The following is a 21481-nucleotide window of genomic DNA, read 5'->3' on the forward strand; positions in this document are numbered from 1 at the left end:
CCCCTCTGGATTGATGCTCGAAATAATACTTTTGTAAAAACCACTCATATGTGTTAAATATATTATTTTATTTTTAAAAATGTATTAAACACGAATTCATAGATATATTTGATCCCTATTCCACGGGAATTTGTTAAAAGTATTTTATTTTTTTCCACGTTGAAATTGCGATTGCTAATTTCTAATTTTCAGGAATATTTGATACATATTTTTTTCGGGTGTACAGTAGAACCTCGATAAATTAATACTCGATAAATTAATAATCTCGCTTAAATAATAAATTTTCCCGGTTCCGACTCGGGGACAACGTGCTAAATTAATAATTCGCTAAATTTATAAGATAATACACATTCGAAAATTTTAAGAAGCCCCATATAATATATAAATTAATAATTCATAAAAATAATTCTTAAATTACATGGTGCAATACATATTTTATAGATCTATGAAGGTTTAATAAAATATAATTTCATTGCCCTTTGTTTTTGTTGAAGTTCACATTACCACCAATCTCGTGTCTCACTTTTTTTTTAACATGGTTAGAACCTCTATTATAGCTTTCGCATAAATCAACATGAAATTGTTCAATAACATCGCTGCTTTAAGAGCTTCCGCTCGTGAAGCGGGCTCTATAGTGCGTTGAACTAATGGTACTATGAATAATATACGCGTAAAAAATTAAAAAAAATTATATTTATTGAAAATAATAATAAAAATAATTTCATAAATTAATAAATTATTAATTAATGTATAAATTAATAATTATTAATTTATCGATAAGTTAATATTTCGCTAAATTAATGAAATTTTGATGGTCCCAACTGTATTAATTTATAGAGGTTTAACTGTACTTTTGCACATTAAAGCAACTGCAACCCACACATATCAAAATGAATTATCAATTATTTATTTGATATTTTATATTTTAGTTTGATACCTAACTAAATTTATTTGCTCCAACCATAGATATCAAATAGTTAATAGTTAAAAATAAATAATGTCATTATATATTTTAATTAACACATGTCATTTTCTAATTGGTTATTTAGGTGGTTAAGTTGTGTAACTTCCAATTGATATTATTTCTTCCGAATGTATTTTTACATCCCAAAAATTAAAATATCAAAATAGAAACTCATTTGATAACTCCATTGTAGTGGAAAATTTGTAACTTGAATTATCAAAATGGTAGTTAATGGTTTTGATAACCCATTTAATAACTCCATTGGAGTTGCTCTTAGGGTATAAAGTATCAAAAAAGAGAGAACTCTTCTTTGACGCCTCTATCGAAGATTATTTTTTTTATTTTTTTTTAATTTAGGTATCAAAATGGTAGTTTTATTATTTAATATTCAATTTGATTTCCCTATTAGAATTGCTCTAAGAGCAACTCCAATGAAGAGGTATCAAATCAGATGATCACACGTTTAATTGATACTTGAGATAATACTTTGATACTTAAAAAAAAACTCGTATGATCCGACACTATGCCCCAAAATATTCAATTACATATGACACTTAACATAATTTAGATGATGCATTAATACTAGATTTCTTTTTTCTCCTTTCATTAACCACATTAAAATCATATCAAGTAAATATTTAGGTACTAAATGATTAAAATACTAATGTCTCAATTTATACACAAATGCTTAGAATGAGACTAGTAATTGTAATTGAAAGATATAAAGTAACGGAATAATTTATATACACTGCATAAAATGAAGTCATTTTATAACTCCTCGGTTCAGTTCGTTTGTTCGCCCCTTGCATCGAACATGAACCGAATAATTCAGTTTTCCAAAAATAGAAAACCACACATGCAGTTTGCAATTGGCACAAACCAATCCAATATTTTCAGAAATAAGGAAAAAAAAAGTGAAATCAAAGTTAAAACTTTCAAGTAGTGTCATTAAATATAATCATTAACTAATTTAAATATAATGTGATGAGAGAAAGAAATCAGAGAAACCATGTTCGACACACAGATATCTATTTTTCTTTTTATTTATTTATTTATTATTTATTTTACTACAATCGAACAAGAATTGTCATAAAAAAACCATAATACTTGTGCAAACCTAAAAACAACAACTAAAAAATATTGTTCAATCAACAATCAAAAAAAAAAAAAAACCGAAGGCCATTATTTACGAAAAAACCACAAAATACAAATTATTTACCAAGTCTGAGAACTAACAGTCAAAGCCTTGTTCTTGAACCGGTACCTAGGGTTTCTAGGCACGACCTGACTCGGCCCGAACCCGAACTGGCCGATACTATCAGTCAACGGCGGCCCGTCATCGTAAATGTGGCCGACGAGTTTTCCGCAGCTATTGCAGATGATCTTGGTGCGTTTCCTTTGAATTCCCCAGTAATTAAGAGTCTCGAAGAAAGGTCGGATCTTGTCTTCTTTCTCGAACCTGAATTTTGAGGAATCGACGGTGGAGAAAGAGAGCGAATTTTTGTTGCCGGCCTCGAAATAAAAGTCCGGCGGGTAGAGGTGGGCGGCGACGAGGTTGAGATTCGCGCCGCACTCTCGGCAGCAGTATATCGTCGCCATTGATGCCAATGCTTTTTTTTTTTTTTTTCTTGAATTGAATTCGATGCGAATTGGATTGGGAATTGAGGATTGGAAATTGGGAATTGGGAATTGGGAATTTGGGATTTGGAATTGAGGAGGCGATCGGAGGGAGAAGGGGGAGGATTTTGTAACACGGAAGAGAAGTTTCAAAAGCGCGTTTTAGTAGAAATTTCAGCCTTCTAGAATTATTTAGTGGATTTTTTTGCAACAACTACCCCTGTATAAACTTTAATTGCTGAAAAAACCCCGTGTTAAAGAAACATAACAAGGAACCCGTATGAATGTTAGTTAAAGCCAATAAGGTCCCTGAAGGCTTATTGTGTGCTGCATGCAACAGATTGTGTGGCGTTTTGACATGAAAAGACCTAAGTACCCTCTAAATAAAAGAATTTGAAAATTACAGATTAACCCCAAATTTTCAAAACCTCAGAATGGATGTTTTAGAATTTTCAATTCAGTCATTGGCTTAAAAAACACCCTCTTCCCAAATCACCTTATCCCGATAAAAAAAATCCACCATTTTCAAACACAACACACACACACATTGGTGTTTTGGGATATTTTTTTTATGTACTCATGGTAGTATAGTCATTTTAACTAAGTCAACAAAAAAATGGCGAATAATGAGATTTGTGCTATACCAAACAATATAGGTACTTTGCTAATTTTTAGGGTTAATCACAGATTACCTCCCTGAAGTATGTCCCTTGTAACAGATATTTCCTAATGTACCATTTGTAACAGATATTCCCCTCCACCCACCACATGTGATGTTACTGTTTGAAAATGCTGACGTGGCTGTGCATAACTGCTCAATGATATAGTCGTTGGGACTGTGGACGAAAATACCCCTTCGTTTTGTATATATATAAACAAGCTTATTATACACATTTTATCCAATTTTCAGCACATTTCACTCACAATTTGACATCAAATTTCACATGTATTTGCACATATTTTCACAAAAAAATACACAGAATTTTTACAATAATTTCTTTATTACACTGTATTTATTTTAAGATTTTTTTTTTTCACGATGTCGGGGGTTCTAACTCGGCAAACTCTCATTTCTCACGTGATTCATATCGCTCCTCTAACTATTACATGTCTAATTTTGCATGTATAAATTGTAGGTGTGTGAGACCCGCACAAATTCACATAGTTTGGACGTAAAAAAATCCCGGTCGTAAGTTTGCTGGTTGTGAAAATTGGGATCTAAGTACCAAACATCTTCTAAGTATGCCTACAAACTAACTTGACTTATCTAATTGCATCTACTTAATTTATTGTAGAGTACAAATGGATGAATTTTTTTTGCATTGGTTAGAGCCTGAAATCTGGGAGAAGGGCATTCAAATTGGCCAGTCAATGCTTGAATTTCTAGACCAAAAGAATAAAAAAATCAGGAAACTTGAAGAAGTTGTACTCAATTTCACAACAAAAAATGAGGAGATGAAGATGATCATTCAAGGTTTAGAGGCTAAGGCTCAAGAATCAAAAATAAAATCTGCCAAGTCGAAACAAATTGCTCAAACTACACATGCTCAGTTACTCAAATACAAAAAAAGTGAGAAAATTATAAAGGTCTTTGTAATTTTAATAGTTACTCTATTTATATGTAACTTTGTGTATGCAACTAATAATGACAAGTCACAATATTTGAACTTTTCTCTAAGTTGTATAATGCATACATATCAAAAACTATATTTCCTACTGTATTTGTCAAAAAATATATGAGCTTCTAACTTGTGCTTATATAATAGATCAAAAACTCTGACTTATGCTCATAGATTAGTCTTGTCTTAGCAAACTCAAGCTCCTCATTTTCAGCTCTTGTTACCACAAATTTGTTGCTAGAAGATTGACTGGAGACAAATATATCACCAAACCTACTTCTCTGTATATAAAGATATACATTAGTACTATTAAAATATAGAGTAAATTACAACCACCCCTAGAGGTATGGTCAATTTACGAAAAAAAACCCATCTTGTTTGGATAACTACATCTATCCCCCTCAACTATGCTTTTTTCTTACACCTCCACCCTTATGGTGTCAAATTCAACATAATCATCTAGATTTTGTGGAATGCGCTCTAATTTGTACTCGTTTTGTGTAAAAATACAGTTTTTGATGCACCACAATCTGATATATACAAGCCAAAAAACACATATTATGATCATCTTGCTTCAAAATGTGGAGTTCGAATGGGATAAAACGGGTACAAAAGTGATAATATTCCATATAATCTCAAAGATTCCACTAAATTTGAAAACACAAGGGTGGACGTGTAAGAAGACTTATAGTTGAGGGGGTGGTTGTAATTACCCAAACAGGAGGGGTTTTTTCGTAATTTGACCATACATCAGAAGGGTGGTTGTAATTTACCCTAAAATATAATCAAAGCTATAATTGTTTTGTAAAATAAACTAGTGTTCTTACCATTTTCTTTGGTGGAGATACATTGTTGCTGCTGTCAGGTTCACTTAGGGCTGCAGATGTGCTTTTAGGTACAGTTGGTATATTTGACAAGGGTATAAAGGTATGTGTGTTTGATATTCCAATTCCATTCCAAAGGCCTATTCCACACAATGGACCATAGCCTCTGCATCTTCCCAAAGCTCTGCCCCTTCCTTTTCCCCTATTTGCAACACTAGAAGTCTACAACAATTGACAAAAAGTTGAGAATATTGTGAAATTAATGCTAATTGAAATTACTCGTAAAACATTTGAACTCATCCAACCGAATTGGTAGTGCGTATGATCCTTCCTCTTCCCCTGCCTCTGAGATATGTGCATTTATTGGGATCCCTAAGTGTAACATTAGAAGTTTGCAATAAATTGAGAAAAGCTGAGAAACATGTGAAAGTAATACTACCTAAAATTAATTGTAAAATGTTTAACTCATACCACATTTGTAGTGCCTCGACTCCTTCATCTTCCTCTGCCTCTAACATTTTTGCATTCATTAAGATCTGTAGGTGCAATACTAGGAGTCTACGAAAATGATAATCAATTTATTGATTGTAAAAAAAAAAGTTACAATAAACTAAATAACAAAATAAATTATAGATTACTGGTGCAGAACTTGCTGTTAGCCTATCTATTGGGGGTTTCTTACAAGATCTTTTATTATATGTGTCATATCCACAGTTAGAGCAAGACATCACACTCCCTCTTTTGCATACTCTACCTCCATTGTTGATCTCATCAAGTCCCTTTCTTTTAACCGTTTTTGGCCTTTCTGGTTGTCTTTTATATTTAGGAGGTTGAATGCATTCTATGTCACATATATCCCATAAATTCCCACTGGATAAATGACAGAGCCATAAGCAAGTTTATACTGTGAAACTGAGTAACAAAAGTGGACATAATCTTCTGGTTGCTTATGATCCGTGATCATGGCACATGTTGCATGGGCACAAGGTATTCCAATTAAATCCCACTCTCTGCAAGATCATTTGTGTTGCACAAGATCAACTATAAATGAGCTAAATCCTTGAATAATCCCCCAAACCACAACACCTGCTTTAACTGCCTCAAACTCTTCTACTCCTTTCATCTTGTTGATATCCAACTTCTGTTGTATTCTGGGGCATAATCTACCTTTGTACTTCCTAATCCAATCTATTTTTTCTTGAACTCTCCTCATGAACTGCCTTCTAAGTGAATCAAGCATAGTTAAAATAAGTTGATCCCTAGCCTCTTTGATGTAATTATTAAAAGACTCACATAAGTTGTTGCTCAACATGTCACACTTTGAAAATGGTGACATTTTGTGTTTGCACCATGTTTCTGGGGGAATTTTTTCAGCCACATATATGCTTCTGGTGATTTCAGCTTATAGCATTCATATTCTTTGTATATTCTTCTGTTGGTATAATTATAAACAATCTGCGTAAATTGAAAATACTTACTTGTTTGTCGAAAAGAGGAATTGTGAAAACCACAAAGAACGATCGAGGCTTGCCAAAGCAATTCCCTTAAGACAATATTTCCGGGCTGTCAACGGTGCACAGTCTCTTCCCGGTAGTCTCCCAAGGTACAACGATCGGTTGTCAAATATTTGCACGAATATTCGACCCACGGCGAACTTGAACAACGAACGAAACTTTGACGAAGGGAAAGAAGAATATTAAGAACTATCTCGTAATTGCCGATTAAATTCAGTACAGAATTGGCCAGATTCTGTCTTTATATATAGGTTGTAGAGATCCATTCACAGAGGGTTGCAATGGTTGGAAAAGAAGCAGAAGGTTGTGTCTCTTCTTTTTACGAGTTCAAAAAAGCGTAGGAAAATTAATTGGTCATGGGCCAATTAATTAAATATTTGGTTTGTGCCAAATATTTTATTATACTAAATGTCCCCAAAAGTAATATTTGTGGACACTTAAACCCAAACTAGTCCTATCACTCGATCACATCGAGCGCACATCTTTTGAACTTTAACCATTTACTCAAGACAATTTTCATTCACTTTACTTCATGATTATGATCAAGTAAATAAATGAAATTAATCCTTTAATAATTTAATTAATATTACTCAATATTAATTATTGGAAATCATGAAAATTCCAACAATCCCCCACATGAATAAAATTGTTCTTCCAATCTTATAGCATAAGATCTATTTTGTCAAAATTCCTTAGTGAATAGTACAGCATCGGGATAGGTGAAATATTTCATCTTGAACCTTCCCTAGTTAAAGCTTATCGGATTTACTTAGCCAATCGGTGAATTATTTCATCTTGAACCGTCGGCTGTTTGTGTAAACCAAGACAATAAACTTAACACCATACTAAACGAACTTGTTCAAATTCTCGGTTGTGTTCGTTTTGGCCCTGAACATCCTCGGGTTCTGCGAGTGCTTTAGAGAATTCTGATACGATCTCTTGAGTATCATAAGATTTCTTTACTAAACGTAAGAAAACTCTTCTTTATTATTTATCTCTTCATTATAAAACCCTAGCACAATACGACTATTTAAAGAGAATAAAACCCTAGAATCCTAATCTAACTAGGAAAGATAATTACCTATACTAATTAAATACTAAATAATCTCCTAACTAATCTCCTAACTCACGGCCATATATATATCTAAATATACTAATCTATAAACTATTAATTAAAATAATACTTAAATAATATATTAAATAATAAAATACTAACTAACTTATAATTAATCGATATATATAATATATCGTATCAAACCACCCCTCTTGAAATGAACCTTGTCCTCAAGGTTCGAGTCAATTTGGTCTCTCTCCTTTGCGTTTCCACCTATGTTTGACTACATCGAATTGCGTCCCGAGTGAATCCGAAAAACATGACGAACGATCAAGATTTTTACCACATTGTTTATGTTGATCGAACGAACTCCTCAAGGCTTTTGAAAAAATTCTCAATATTTTTCCCGATAAATAAGCCTCTTCAAATACCTTTTCAGATTCCGGTTCATTCACAATCACCAATTCTTGTTCGTCTTTTTTCCTTTCAACAACATGGAAATCTCCCAATATCCATTGTAGTTCTTCATTCTCATCTGTGGTTAATTCCTCATCTTCGTCCCAAATTACCTCAATTAACTCCGATTCTTCTTCTTTCGGCTCTTCGTCCCACTTTATATCAGTTGAATCCGATTCTTCTTCTTTCGGTGAACTCACAAAAATTTGGGGTTCTTCGAAAAAGTCATCGTCGTCCTCGTCCTCTTCCTCCGGCGATAGGCTCGGGGACGGCGGTAGTGGTGTTGTTGGTTGGTGGTGGCGGTCTCTTCGGCTCTTATGTTGGCGCCGTCCTTGACTTTGTTCGAGCATCTTTTGGAGACCAATCCGTATCTCCTCCACGGATTTTTCCAATCGCTCTAAACGTTTTCTCTCGGACGACATAATTTCACAAAGTGTTGATGTAATCTCAACTTTGCTCCAGCGTAGCTTTGATATAATCTCTGCCTTGCTAACGAAGCGTTGGTGTTAATCGCAACTTCGCTCTGATACCAATTGATACGATCTCTCGAGTATCATAAATATTTCCTACGAAACGTAAGATCTATTCTTTAATATTTTTCTCTTCATAATAAAACCCTAGCACAATACGACTATTTAAAGAGAATAAAACCCTAGAATCCTAATCTAACTAGGAAACATAATTACCTATACTAATTAAATACTTAATAATCCCTAATCACTAAACACACGGCTAAATATATATCCTAAATATACTATTCTAATTAATTAATAATTAAATACTAACTAAACAATTAATTAAATAATATATTAAATAATAAATCCCAACATTCCACCCCGCTTGAAATGAATCTTGTCCTCAAGGTTCGTCTTGCGTTTCCATCTATGTTTGACTTCATCGACTTTCTTTCCGAATGAATCCGAAAAACACGATGAACGACCAAGCTCTTTAACACATGGCTCTTGCTGACCCCAAGAGATTCCAAAGGCTACTTTTGCGAAAATACTCAATTTTTTTCCCGATAGATAAACTTTTTTAATCGTCTTTTCATATTTTGTCTCCTCCAAACTGACCATCGGTTCTTCGTCTCCTTTCTTTTGAACACCATGGAAATCTCCCAATATCCATAGTAGCTCTTCGCTCTCCTCTATGGTTAATTTATCGTCTTCGTCCCACTTTATCTCAATTGACTCCGATTTTTCTTCTTTCGGCTCTTCGTCCCACTTTATCTCAGTGGAATTTGATTCTTCTTCTTTGGGCGAACTCACAAATATTTGGGGCTCTTCGAAAAAGTCATCGTCGTCCTCTTCCTCTCCCTCCGACGATAGACTCGGCAGCGGCGGTGATGGTGGCAGTGGCACTGGCGGTGATGGCGATGACCGTGGCGGTGACGGGTAGCGGTCCCTTCGGCTTTTGTGATGGCGTTGACGTCGTCCTTGACTTTGTTCGAGCAATTTCTGAAAATTAAACCGTAATTTCTCTACGGATTTTTCCAATCGCTCCAACCGTCTTGTTTCTGACATCATGATTTTCACAAAGTTTTGATGTGATCTCAACTTTGCTCCAGCTTAGCTTTGATATAATCTCTGCCTTGCTAACGAAGCGTTGGTGTTAATCGCAACTTCGCTCTGATACCAATTGATACGATCTCTCGAGTATCATAAATATTTCCTACGAAACGTAAGATTTATTCTTTAATATTTCTCTCTGCATAATAAAACCCTAGCACAATACGACTATTTAAAGAGAATAAAACCCTAGAATCCTAATCTAACTAGGAAACATAATTACCTATACTAATTAAATACTTAATAATCCCTAATCACTAAACACACGGCTAAATATATATCCTAAATATACTATTCTAATTAATTAATAATTAAATACTAACTAAACAATTAATTAAATAATAAATCCCAACAAATTCCAGCCTTTAAGAATTCTCAACGAGCCGACCCAACTCACACTAACATAGGTGACCGCATCTATAAAGAGTATCCTACTATACCCCACTTGTAATTTACAAGATATAGACGTCATTAAAAGCAATAGCTTAACCTTTTTGAACGTCGTAGGTTGCACTTATTGCATCATAGGAATAAGATGGAGTTAAAACTCCTAAGTGCTCCATTCATTTAAGTTACACAGAACTGGTTGTCCTATTGAACTTGGTCCGTGGGATCTCCAGTCGCCAAGTTAGGTTTCCGTATAAGGTAACTTAGTTATTTAGGCTTTAAACTTATTCCCCTCGACGCACATTTAACTCTCTCGCTAGATAAACCTTATTAAATGGATCCGCTCGGTTATCTATGGATTTCACAAAATCAATTATTTCATTCGAGAGTAAATGTCTCACATTATAAGTTTACGACGAATATGTCGAGACTTATTAAAGTATAAGAGCAATTATTAATTGATTATATTCAATTATATTGTCTCACTATATCCCTCAATGGATATACAAACATATGTAACTTGTAGTCAAATACCCCCACATTTTGAGATATTTATAGTTCAATTATATATATTTCCATAACTCATAAGGAATGTTCATCTTGTGTGAAACTCTATTTAATATGTCATTAGACACACAAGGAGTTTCCCCCACAAGTTGTTCGGTAAACTCAAGTTTAATCGTGTCTTTATATCATGATTTTCCATTTGACTACCCCATTTGATGTGAATAGGGTGCAATGATTTTTCCATGCACACAAATAAATTACTCATATTATCCGCTCTATCGGATTTACGAAGTTATCTTCTTATTTTGTATTTCACAAATACGCATTTGCTACCTTTTTATCAAACTCAAAATTTTAAGAATTTTTATTTTTATTGAGAAAATACTCACAATATGATTTGACAGAATCATATTGCACCGTTTAAATCAAGAACTAACTTATAAAATTTTTGAAAACAAAGAAATCAAGCACCACTCATGATTGCTTATTTGAAGTATAAATAAATATATATTATGCTCAAATTCAACCAAGTCATTGGATTGAAAACAATAAAATATTTATATGATTTAATAATTTAAATTTCATACAAACATGTAAAACATAGGGCAATTTTGAAAACAATATACTAGTAAAAAACTTGTATAGTAAAACCTTGTTTTACATACGATATTTCCCAACATAATAAGTTCTTACAACTCTTAAATAAACCATATAAACTAAAATTAATCAATATAAATTTAGTAGCTTAGTTCTTGCCGATAACGGCTACATTCGCCTTAAAGAGGCCGTCACATAGGTACCCCTTTCCCACATAGAACCCTCCTTTGGTTATCACAAATTTGTCCGACTCAAAAGCCAACTTGAAACCTTTCTTGGTTAGGATTGAACCACTGATTAAGTTCTTCCTAATATCCGGAACGTGTAGCACATCGTTCAAGGTAACTTCCTTTCCGGAAGTGAATTTTAGGATCACTTGTCCTTGTCCTTCAACCACCGAATAAGCATCATTTCCCATGAAGAGCTTTTGTTCTTGTTCCAACTTTTTATAGGAGGAGAACATGCTCTTGTCATAGCAAATGTGACGAGTTGCCCCGGTGTCTACCCACCATCCTCGAGTATCACTCAATAGGTAGGCCTCCGTTACAACTGCAGAAAAGTGCATGTTGTCTTTCTCAGAAGCGGCTAAGTCTACGGTCATGTTAGCTTCATTATTATTATCTTTGCGATGGCGGCAATCCTTCGCAAGGTGTCCATTCTTTCCACAAACGAAGCACGCCCCCGTGAACCTCTTCTTCTTGTTATTTGGTCCTTTGTTAAATGTAAGACCCTTTCGCTTGTTGCTCTGCTTCGAGCTCTCCACCACGTGTGCCTTAGCCACGAATTGACCACCCTTGTCGGTAATTTTATTATCCTCCTCGGTCTTGAGCCTTGCTATGAGTTCCTCCATCGTCCATTTGGCAACCGATTTCTTGTGCCTTAGGTAGTGTTTGAACTCCGTCCAACTCGGTGGAAGCTTTCCAATTATGGAAGCCACTTGATAGGATTCGCTCACCTCATGTCCCTCGGCGAGAATATCGTAGATCATGAGTTGGAGTTCATTCACTTGCTCACTCACAGTTTTGCTATCGACCATTCGATAAAATTGAAATTTGTCTACTATGAATTTTCTATATCCCGCATCTTCAGACTTGTATTTCTTGGACAAACTATCCCACAAAAGTTTAGCAGTCTTTATAAGACTATAAACTTTGTACAACGGTTCGTCCAAGCAATTCAAGATGTAGTTACGGCATAGAAAATCAGAGTGACTCCACGCAGCGATGGCTAGGAAGACTTCCTTGTTATTTTCGGGAGTTTCTCCTTCATTCGCCTTAGGTGCCTCCTCATTGAGAAATTTAGCCAAATTCATGGTAGTAAGGTAGAAGAACATTTTGTTCTTCCAAGTAGCAAAATCCGTACCCGTGAACTTGTTTGGTTTTTCGGCCGCGCCGACGACCTTAGGGGTGGTATCATTGATTGAAACCATCTACACAAATTTATTGAAATGTGAAACTGAATTTATTCTAAACTTTTAATCTCAGAATTTTAGTTTTGAAAACACTGAACTGATACAATAAATTCAGGATGTAATATGCAGAATATTCAAGAAATTCTCTACACAATTCGGATTCAATACAATAGTTGAAGTTAAAATTAATTTCAGACATTATGCCATTGCTTACTGTCAGATTTTGGATTCTAATGCAAATTCTATAAACAAATTAATTCAAGATGTGCACTTACAAAATACAGAAATATGATTGCATACAAAAGTGCACTTATAAAATAATAATTTTAAAACATTAGCAGGCTAAATATTTTGGCATAAAAAATTCCTTTTCTACCAGTTAGCACGATAGGAGATATCGGCACACACATTTGCAAATAAACAAATCTTTATAATTTTCTACAGAAACTTTGAAATCAATGTTTCGTTTCCTTTTCTTCCCAAATCACTCAAGCATATACAATAAATACACACAAATATTGTGAGATAAAACAATCAACGTATTTAAATATGTAATAAAGCAGGTTTTAAAAATCGCATGAGTCTTAACACAAGTTTCGAAAAACAGAATTCCATAAACGCAGAATTTATAAAAACTTAATAATATATATTGTCTTAAGATTGTTGGTATAATTATAAACAATCTGCGTAAATTGAAAATACTTACTTGTTTGTCGAAAAGAGGAATTGTGAAAACCACAAAGAACGATCGAGGCTTGCCAAAGCAATTCCCTTAAGACAATATTTCCGGGCTGTCAACGGTGCACAGTCTCTTCCCGGTAGTCTCCCAAGGTACAACGATCGGTTGTCAAATATTTGCACGAATATTCGACCCACGGCGAACTTGAACAACGAACGAAACTTTGACGAAGGGAAAGAAGAATATTAAGAACTATCTCGTAATTGCCGATTAAATTCAGTACAGAATTGGCCAGATTCTGCCTTTATTTATAGGTTGTAGAGATCCATTCACAGAGGGTTGCAATGGTTGGAAAAGAAGCAGAAGGTTGTGTCTCTTCTTTTTACGAGTTCAAAAAAGCGTAGGAAAATTAATTGGTCATGGGCCAATTAATTAAATATTTTGTTTGGGCCAAATATTTTATTATACTAAATGTCCCCAAAAGTAATATTTGTGGACACTTAAACCCAAACTAGTCCTATCACTCGATCACATCGAGCGCACATCTTTTGAACTTTAACCATTTACTCAAGACAATTTTCATTCACTTTACTTCATGATTATGATCAAGTAAATAAATGAAATTAATCCTTTAATAATTTAATTAATATTACTCAATATTAATTATTGGAAATCATGAAAATTCCAACATCTTCCTCTTGGTAAGATGAAGCAGCAGCCCACATCAAGTCCTTTATTGCAATATCAGAGCATTTCAGCTTAAAGTTGGCATATAAATGTCTTACACAGTACCTATGCTCAGTTGTTGGCATTAGTTGCTTGAAATTCTCAACTAAACCCTTCAGTCTTTCTGAGATAAATGTCAATCTCCTCTCTTCAATACGCAATACACTAATCAGAGCTTGTAGAAACCAATTCCAACTATGTTTGCATTCTGCTTCAACAACTGCAACAACTAATGAGAACATTTGATTATTTTCATTCCTTCCAATGGCTGCCATCAACTGTCCTCCATATGAACCTTAACGAAGCATGCATCTAAGCCTATTTTATGTATGCACCCCTTTATAAAACCGTCTCTTTGTGCAACAAACGTAACAAAAATCTTTGAAATGTAACAACTCTGTATATTGGAGGGCCTTCAATTTTAACAATTACTGTAGAGCCAGGGTTTGTTTCAAGTACCTTCTTGGCATATATTCTGATTTTAAAATATTGATGCTTCACATTACCTTGAATCTTTTCAAAGGCCTTTGCTTTTGCTCTATACAACTGCATCCTCGAGGAAAAAATCTTGACATCTCTTTTTACCATCTTCTTGAATGCCTATAATGTCATGTTAGGATCAGCAACAAAATTCTGCAGATATTTATTTACCAAATAATTGGAATCTACTGTTGTATTGCTGAATTTTCTGGGACAAATATGAGGTTCACCCCTAAGTGATTTAATCTGGAAAACTGTTGATGTTCCATATAGGCTTGCATGAACGACCTTCCTCCTTACTTACACTTCGCTGTGACAGTGTGCTTCTCATTCTTTAAAGGGTAAATACACCCACACTCCTGAGGTATGCTAAAATAACTTTAAGGTCCCTGTGGTATCGATAATTACACTCACCCCCTTAAAACATAGTTAGAAACTCTAATTGGATAATGCATTGGATACGTTATTCCGATAGAGTTTTAACGGAAAACCCGAAATTTGAAACCCGAAAACCCGAAACCTGAAATCCGAAAACCCGAAAATCCAAAACCCGAAAACCCGAAACCCGGAACCCGAAATCCGAAACCCGAAAACCCGAAACCCGAAACCCGAAAACCCAAAAAGTTTCCGGAAGTGCTGGAGACAACAATGAGTTATGCGTGATTTAAGAAATGTTGGAGGAGCCATGTCACCTCATAACTCTATGTTGTCTCCACCACTAGCTAAAAATAATAGTCCGTTAGAACTCTATCGGAATAACGTATCCAATGGATTATCCCATTAGAATTTCTAACTATGTTTCATGGGGTGTGTGTAATTATCGATATTACATGGACCTTAAATTTATTTAAGCATACCTCAGGAGTGTGGGTGTAATTTACCCTTCTTTAAAAAATCCATCTCAAAACCAGACCTAATAGCATACTCTCTGATTGATTTTCTAAATACTTTGACATTCACAAACAGAAGTCCAACTCTGGGAGTTGGATTCGCCATGTCTCTTTTCTCATCAAATTGAGGATATTTCAGTGTCAAGCTGTCGTCACCGGAATCTTGTGGACTGGTTAAGATCTCAGGATCACTTTGAACGTCACTTTCATACCCCCCATTAAAAATGTCTATCTCTTTTGAACCCTCTGTTTCAAGCTCTACATTTGCTTCTTTCTCTTGGTCATCTTCCATTGGATCACATGTATCACTAAGTCTGTCATCTCCAGCAAAATAGTTAAAATCAGATACTACAGCATCATCATCACCACTACTCTCACTGTCAGCCAAATAAGTAGGATCAGTCTCATCATCACTCTCATCCACAATAAGATCATCATTATCAGCCATTGCATATGTATATGATGCTATGGGGTCGAAGATTGCCTCTTCTTGCTGTGTATGTTCTATTACTGTAGCAATGGCACATTAATATCAATCTCTTCCACGTATATTTCAATTTCATACAAATGTAGCTTACTATAGCACTTGAACATCACCAACACACTCTGATCATTATCGATCATTTGAAGCCTATCGTTCATTGATTTGAGAGGTAACAAATACCAAATTAGTGTTGTAAAAGAATGCCCCAAATCCCTGACTAGATTTATTATCTCAAAATATGACATTCTATATGGATCTAGATCAGTCATCATTGATATAGTCCCTCCCAAATAAGAAGCTCTTGTTGGTTCTCTTATCAGCTTTCCACTATGATTAACTCTCAGTCTGAACAAATTATCCTCCATATTTTCTATAATTCAAATAAAAAAGAATGAGAATCAAATAAGAGAATATCCAAACAAATAGAGAATGCAAGGTCTCGTTAATGAAAACAAATTATAAGCACTGTACTACTTTCTAAGTAGTAAAAATAAAATAGTCATTTTCTCAATCAATAATTAATAAAATAGCAACTTAACAGTCCAAATAGTTAAGAATTTAAGTCAAAAGAACTCGGAAGACTCTTCTCTGTAGACTCCAAATTAACCAACCAATATTTTTGAGTAAATAAAATTCCCCAATAATTTTGTATGGATATTTCCCAAATAAAATAGAAAAACAAAGCTAAAAATACCAAAATAAAAAATCCATTGTCATTAAAAAAACAATGAATCGTTTCAATAGAACTCATTTTTTTGTTAAAATTAAAAATCATGGAATAGCCACATTAAACACTTGTGTGTATTACTCTATCAGAGATTGGCTACGATTACTCGATGGCCATTGTCATTTCGTAGATTTTCTTCAACAATACTGATATTATGGAGATTGGATTTTAGAGGAAGGTTAGGGTTTTTTTTTTTGGGAGAGAATGGAGAGAAATTAGTAATCTGCGTAGTCTTTCCCTCGATTTTTGTTTAGTCTTTCATTATTTAGGGTTTTTCTGCCACCTCAACAAGGATAATATGGTAGTTGCACACGTTATATTAACACCGTTAGACGTTGCATGGTTTTTGGTGGATGGAGAGGGGTATTTGTTACAAATGGTACATTAAAAGGTATCTGTTACAAGGGATATACTTGGGGGTAATATGTAATTAACCTAATTTTTATAACCCATGGGATTTTCGCCACCCAGCTATTAGCATTTATTTAGTGGAAGATGAATGTGCAAATTTTATCCACTAGATATTTGTATATATTTGATTTTTTTTTTTTTGGTTATCAGAAAATAAATAACAAAAAAACTGAAAAATAATCTACAATAGGCTTGGGCAATTTTTTTCTAGGCCATTTGGCCAAAAACTTTTCAAAAAATGGGGTGATCTGGAAATTTAATTAATATTTATCATTGTGCGTCACTAGAAGTGATGCCTCATAAGAGCCGTCCGATTGGATTTTGGTTAACGGTCTCATTTCCAATTTTGTCGATTCATTCTATTGGCTGAATTTTGAATTTTTCTATTCAATTCATCTCAGGTTCGAGCTTGAGCCCAAACTATAAAATTTGAAGAACGCAAGCTCGTTAAATTGACTCGAGCTCGAACTCGGCCCATTTACACCCCTACCTGTGTTATGAGTATAATTGTGTGTAAATCAAGTGAGAGATATTGTTTTAAAATCAGGTTTATCTTATTCAACGATAAGTTTACAACTAAAAAATCTTAAAATGTATATTTGAAAAAAAAATGCATATCAACCAAACTGAAGTAACCAAAAGTGATGGCAATCACACACACTCAAGAACAAATTGAGAAAGGAATAAAATAACCGTTTGAAGTCGCGATTTATAGTCCCAAAAAATGAAACATCCAAATTTAAAGTGGCAGTTTTTGAGTAAAAAGTCAGGAGAAACAAAATAAGCAAGAACTATTTAAAATGACGGTTTCTATTATTTGTTTTGGCTTAATTATTTAATTAAAAAAATATAAGTTGTTGAATCAAAGTAACTAATTAATTAAGAACTTGAACAAATCATCTATTATGGGCCGTAAAAGAATTGGCATACTTGTCAGGAATATATAAGAAATTATACTTGGTTAATAAGATATAAAAAAAACACTGATCAACTTCTCATTAGTTTTTTCTTTCTCATGTAAATTCAAGCACAATCTAATCCTTACACACATAATATTCATTTCTTAACTTATTTGAGACATTTAACATCTCTTCTAGTTTATGTAAGAAAGAGTACAAAATCATTTTCTAGTGTGTCGTTCCAACTCTCTCACAATAGCCAAAGCAACGTCAAACGTAAAATTCGACTCCTTATATGCAACTTGAATAGCCCTTGATGTTGATCGAATTAAATTCTCACAATAATTAGGCACTTTCGACACATCTTCTAAATCGTCTCTCGCCTCTGCAAACTTTTTGGTTTTCAACATTGCTTCTGCTTCATTCAGCTTGTCCATTGTCGTCTTATATTTTTCGCCACATATCTCGTATTTCGCCTTCAGATAAAACTTGTTCGCTATATAATCTTTCTTAACGAATTGATTAAACAAATTCATCGACTCTTCGGCTGCGGCTAATGCCCTGTCGAGAATGACTTCTCCTACTTCCTCAACGGAAGAGAATGGTTTCTCCTTACACATCATTTTAAAATAAATCGTGCATTTTCTAGGGAGAATTGTCTTAGAACACATATCTGAAAACCACTTATCATCAATTTTTGTGGGTATTGCATTGGTTGTGATGCAGAGTAAGAGGATCAAGAAAATACTTAGAATAGGCAACTCCATTTTTGTTTTGTTTTTGGTGAAACAACAAAGTATTTACATTCCTTTAAATAGAATTGGTAATGAGGCTAAGTTATAGTTAAGGGTGATAAGTATCATTATAACTTATGGCCATGTGATCCATGTGACTTACTTTAATTTATCTTTTCAAATTTCTTATTACAAGTAACTTTTATAATTTATGAATGTTCGATCCACTCGTTTGTAAGAGGAAAATGTGCAGTTAATGTAATTCTCATCACAACAAATGCAAATCAATTGTATAGGAGTATAATTAATTTTGCTATTAATGACATCCTCATCGAGATTCCAATTTTTCAAATTTTCAATTTTCTTCGTAGGAAAATTTCAATTATCATATTTATATATTGCAACTCATGGACTATTTATGCTTAAAAACTTGTTTGACTTTTTATGTTATAAATAAAATAAATCAAATAAGGTTTTTTCTTTTTACTACTATCGAACAATAAAGTTTTACTGAAATACTTATTTCTAGAGATTATCCCTTTACTCTTCAAAGTAGGGTTGGTAATGATTTGACTTTTTTCCAGCAAATCGACTCATTACCGATCATTTTTTTAGACGAATAATAATTCTTTTAGCCAACTTAATAAATCGAGTCGAAAATTTCAAACAACCCATTTATAATGGGTGGGTTCAGAGTTTCTAATATCATCAAAAGTTGGTTGATCAGTAATTACCGATCAACCAACTAACTATATTGATAAAATTTTATTAAAATATTAATTTAATTTGTAATTTTTGTAAGTGGGTATTGGAATTATCAAAATAGTTAGTATTTAAATTTTAAAAACCAACAAATAAAACAAGTTGACATAAATCTTCCATCAATTACATATGCCTAAGCCGCCGTTTAGAAAAAAAAGCTCACCAAATTCCATTACTTTCGAAATTGTATCGCTATTAATTATTTTGAAATGATAATTGATGATGGTGTAATGACCCGCATAATTATTTTGAAATGATAATTGATGATGGCACGGGCATACTAATCAACCGATCTATTTCAGAATTAAATATTCCGATGCCAACTATCAACCGACCCACAAAGGTTGGAGTCGGCAATGATTTTCATTTTTAACCAAAATTGGTCTGTTGGATGAGTCGGTTTTTAGACTCAGGGCCGGCTCAAGTCCATATGGAGCCCTAGGCAAAATAATAAATTTGAGGCCCTTTATATTTAATTTTTTAATATAAAATTAAATATTTTGGATATTTTTATTTTTGTTTAAATAGATGTATTAAAATTATTTATTAGTATATTATTTTTTATACAAAATTCAGGCTATATATATGTTAATATTTTTTTAAATAAGAAAAATATAAATTTTATTTTATATTTGGGGGCCCTAATTATAGTAAACATAATTTTTTGGGGCCCCAACTATAATACACATAAGTTGGGGGCCCTAGGCATAGGCCAAAGTTGCCTATAGCCTAGGGCCGGGCCTGCTACCAACTTAACTCAGTCTCAACCCTACTACAAAATACTCAAGCAGAATATATTTTTCTCTCGCGTTTCATAATTAATATTTACAGTTTAATAAAATAAAATAAAAACAAAAAGTGGTATGTATCTTCGGACTTTTTTCTAAATGTCCCATTCTTTATTAAAGAAAATTAGTACAGTTGATTTGAAATTAAGGCAACATCTCATGTGATTGCACATACTATATAAAAATTAACATATTGAAGAATGCTATAAAAAACAGTGTAACATTACATCTGTATGTTGTGGTGACCACACACAAATTTGGTTTACTAGGAAAAAGAGAAAGAACTCTATGAGCTGGCGAATTTATTACATATACCATGAAAAGATATATGTTACGTCGTCGTACTTTATATATCCATGTTCTCAATAATACAATTAATACTTAAACATCTTTAAATTAATACAGTCAAGACTGACAAAATTTTATCAATTTAGTGAAATATTAAATTATCAATCTAATAATTTAATACGTTTGAGTTGGGACCGGAATAAATTATTATTTAAGCGATATATTAATTTATCGATATTCTACTGTAATTGTACGTCAAAAAGATAAATAAACCCCCATATTGTTCGATGTTTTACTATTTTATTTGATCAAACTAGTAAGTACACACGCACAACATATACATATCTATAAAATTTTATTAATATAGTTGTTTGACCGATTATTATTAAAAATCATTAACCGATCCAATTATAGAGATATATGGTTGAAATTTTGGATCCAATCTAATAGGTTGATTAAAAACTTATTATCTACCAAATCAACCTAGTTCCAACCCTACCGTAAGCACACGAAAACTTCACGGAACTTACCCATCACCAATACAATTTTAATTGAACCTTAATTTCAAGTTAATTTCTTCAGAAGAAAAAAAGAGAAAGAAATAAAAACAATATATATACTGTGATCACATAAAAACCACCCTGGCAGTCTGATGATGCTAAAATGTAGATCATCTGGGGTGGTGTAGAAAATGAACTGGTAGAGCAAAGCAGATCAGTAGCTTGACAACTTGATGATCCTGAGGTACCTGCGAAATGAACACACGTGAACTACACCGGGGGTTGATCCGGCGGAAACCCCTCCGACGCTCATGTCAGACGTGCTGATCATAGAAATGGTCCAGAGAATACGTATTGTAGTATTGCTCAGTTAATAGGACGTACCTTATCGAATGAGTTCAAATGTGTATTTATAGCTTAGTTAAGATTGTCGGGCCCAAACCTTGCTTGAAGGTGATTGGGCCTCGGTGATAGTGGTCTTCGATATTGGGCTCGTGGCCCAGTAGGTAAATAATTTGTAAGTCCATTGGGTTGGGCCAATTAGGCATATCATTAAGCCCCCAACTCTCGAGTCGATGTGGGGGCCATGTTGAAA

General features: G+C 33.7%; 1 protein-coding gene across 1 annotated transcript; it reads right to left on the bottom strand.

The window, feature by feature from the left end:
- Positions 1–2011: 2011 nt before the first annotated feature.
- Positions 2012–2749, bottom strand: LOC105971313 (methionine-S-oxide reductase). Its single transcript, XM_012996161.2, has one exon. The coding sequence runs from the start codon at positions 2561–2563 to the stop codon at positions 2180–2182; it is 384 nt and encodes a 127-aa protein (XP_012851615.2). The 5' UTR covers positions 2564–2749; the 3' UTR covers positions 2012–2179.
- Positions 2750–21481: the final 18732 nt, after the last annotated feature.

Source organism: Erythranthe guttata, chromosome 3 (assembly GCF_056151865.1).
Source record: "Erythranthe guttata isolate IM_541 chromosome 3, IM_541, whole genome shotgun sequence".
NCBI lineage: Eukaryota > Viridiplantae > Streptophyta > Magnoliopsida > Lamiales > Phrymaceae > Erythranthe > Erythranthe guttata.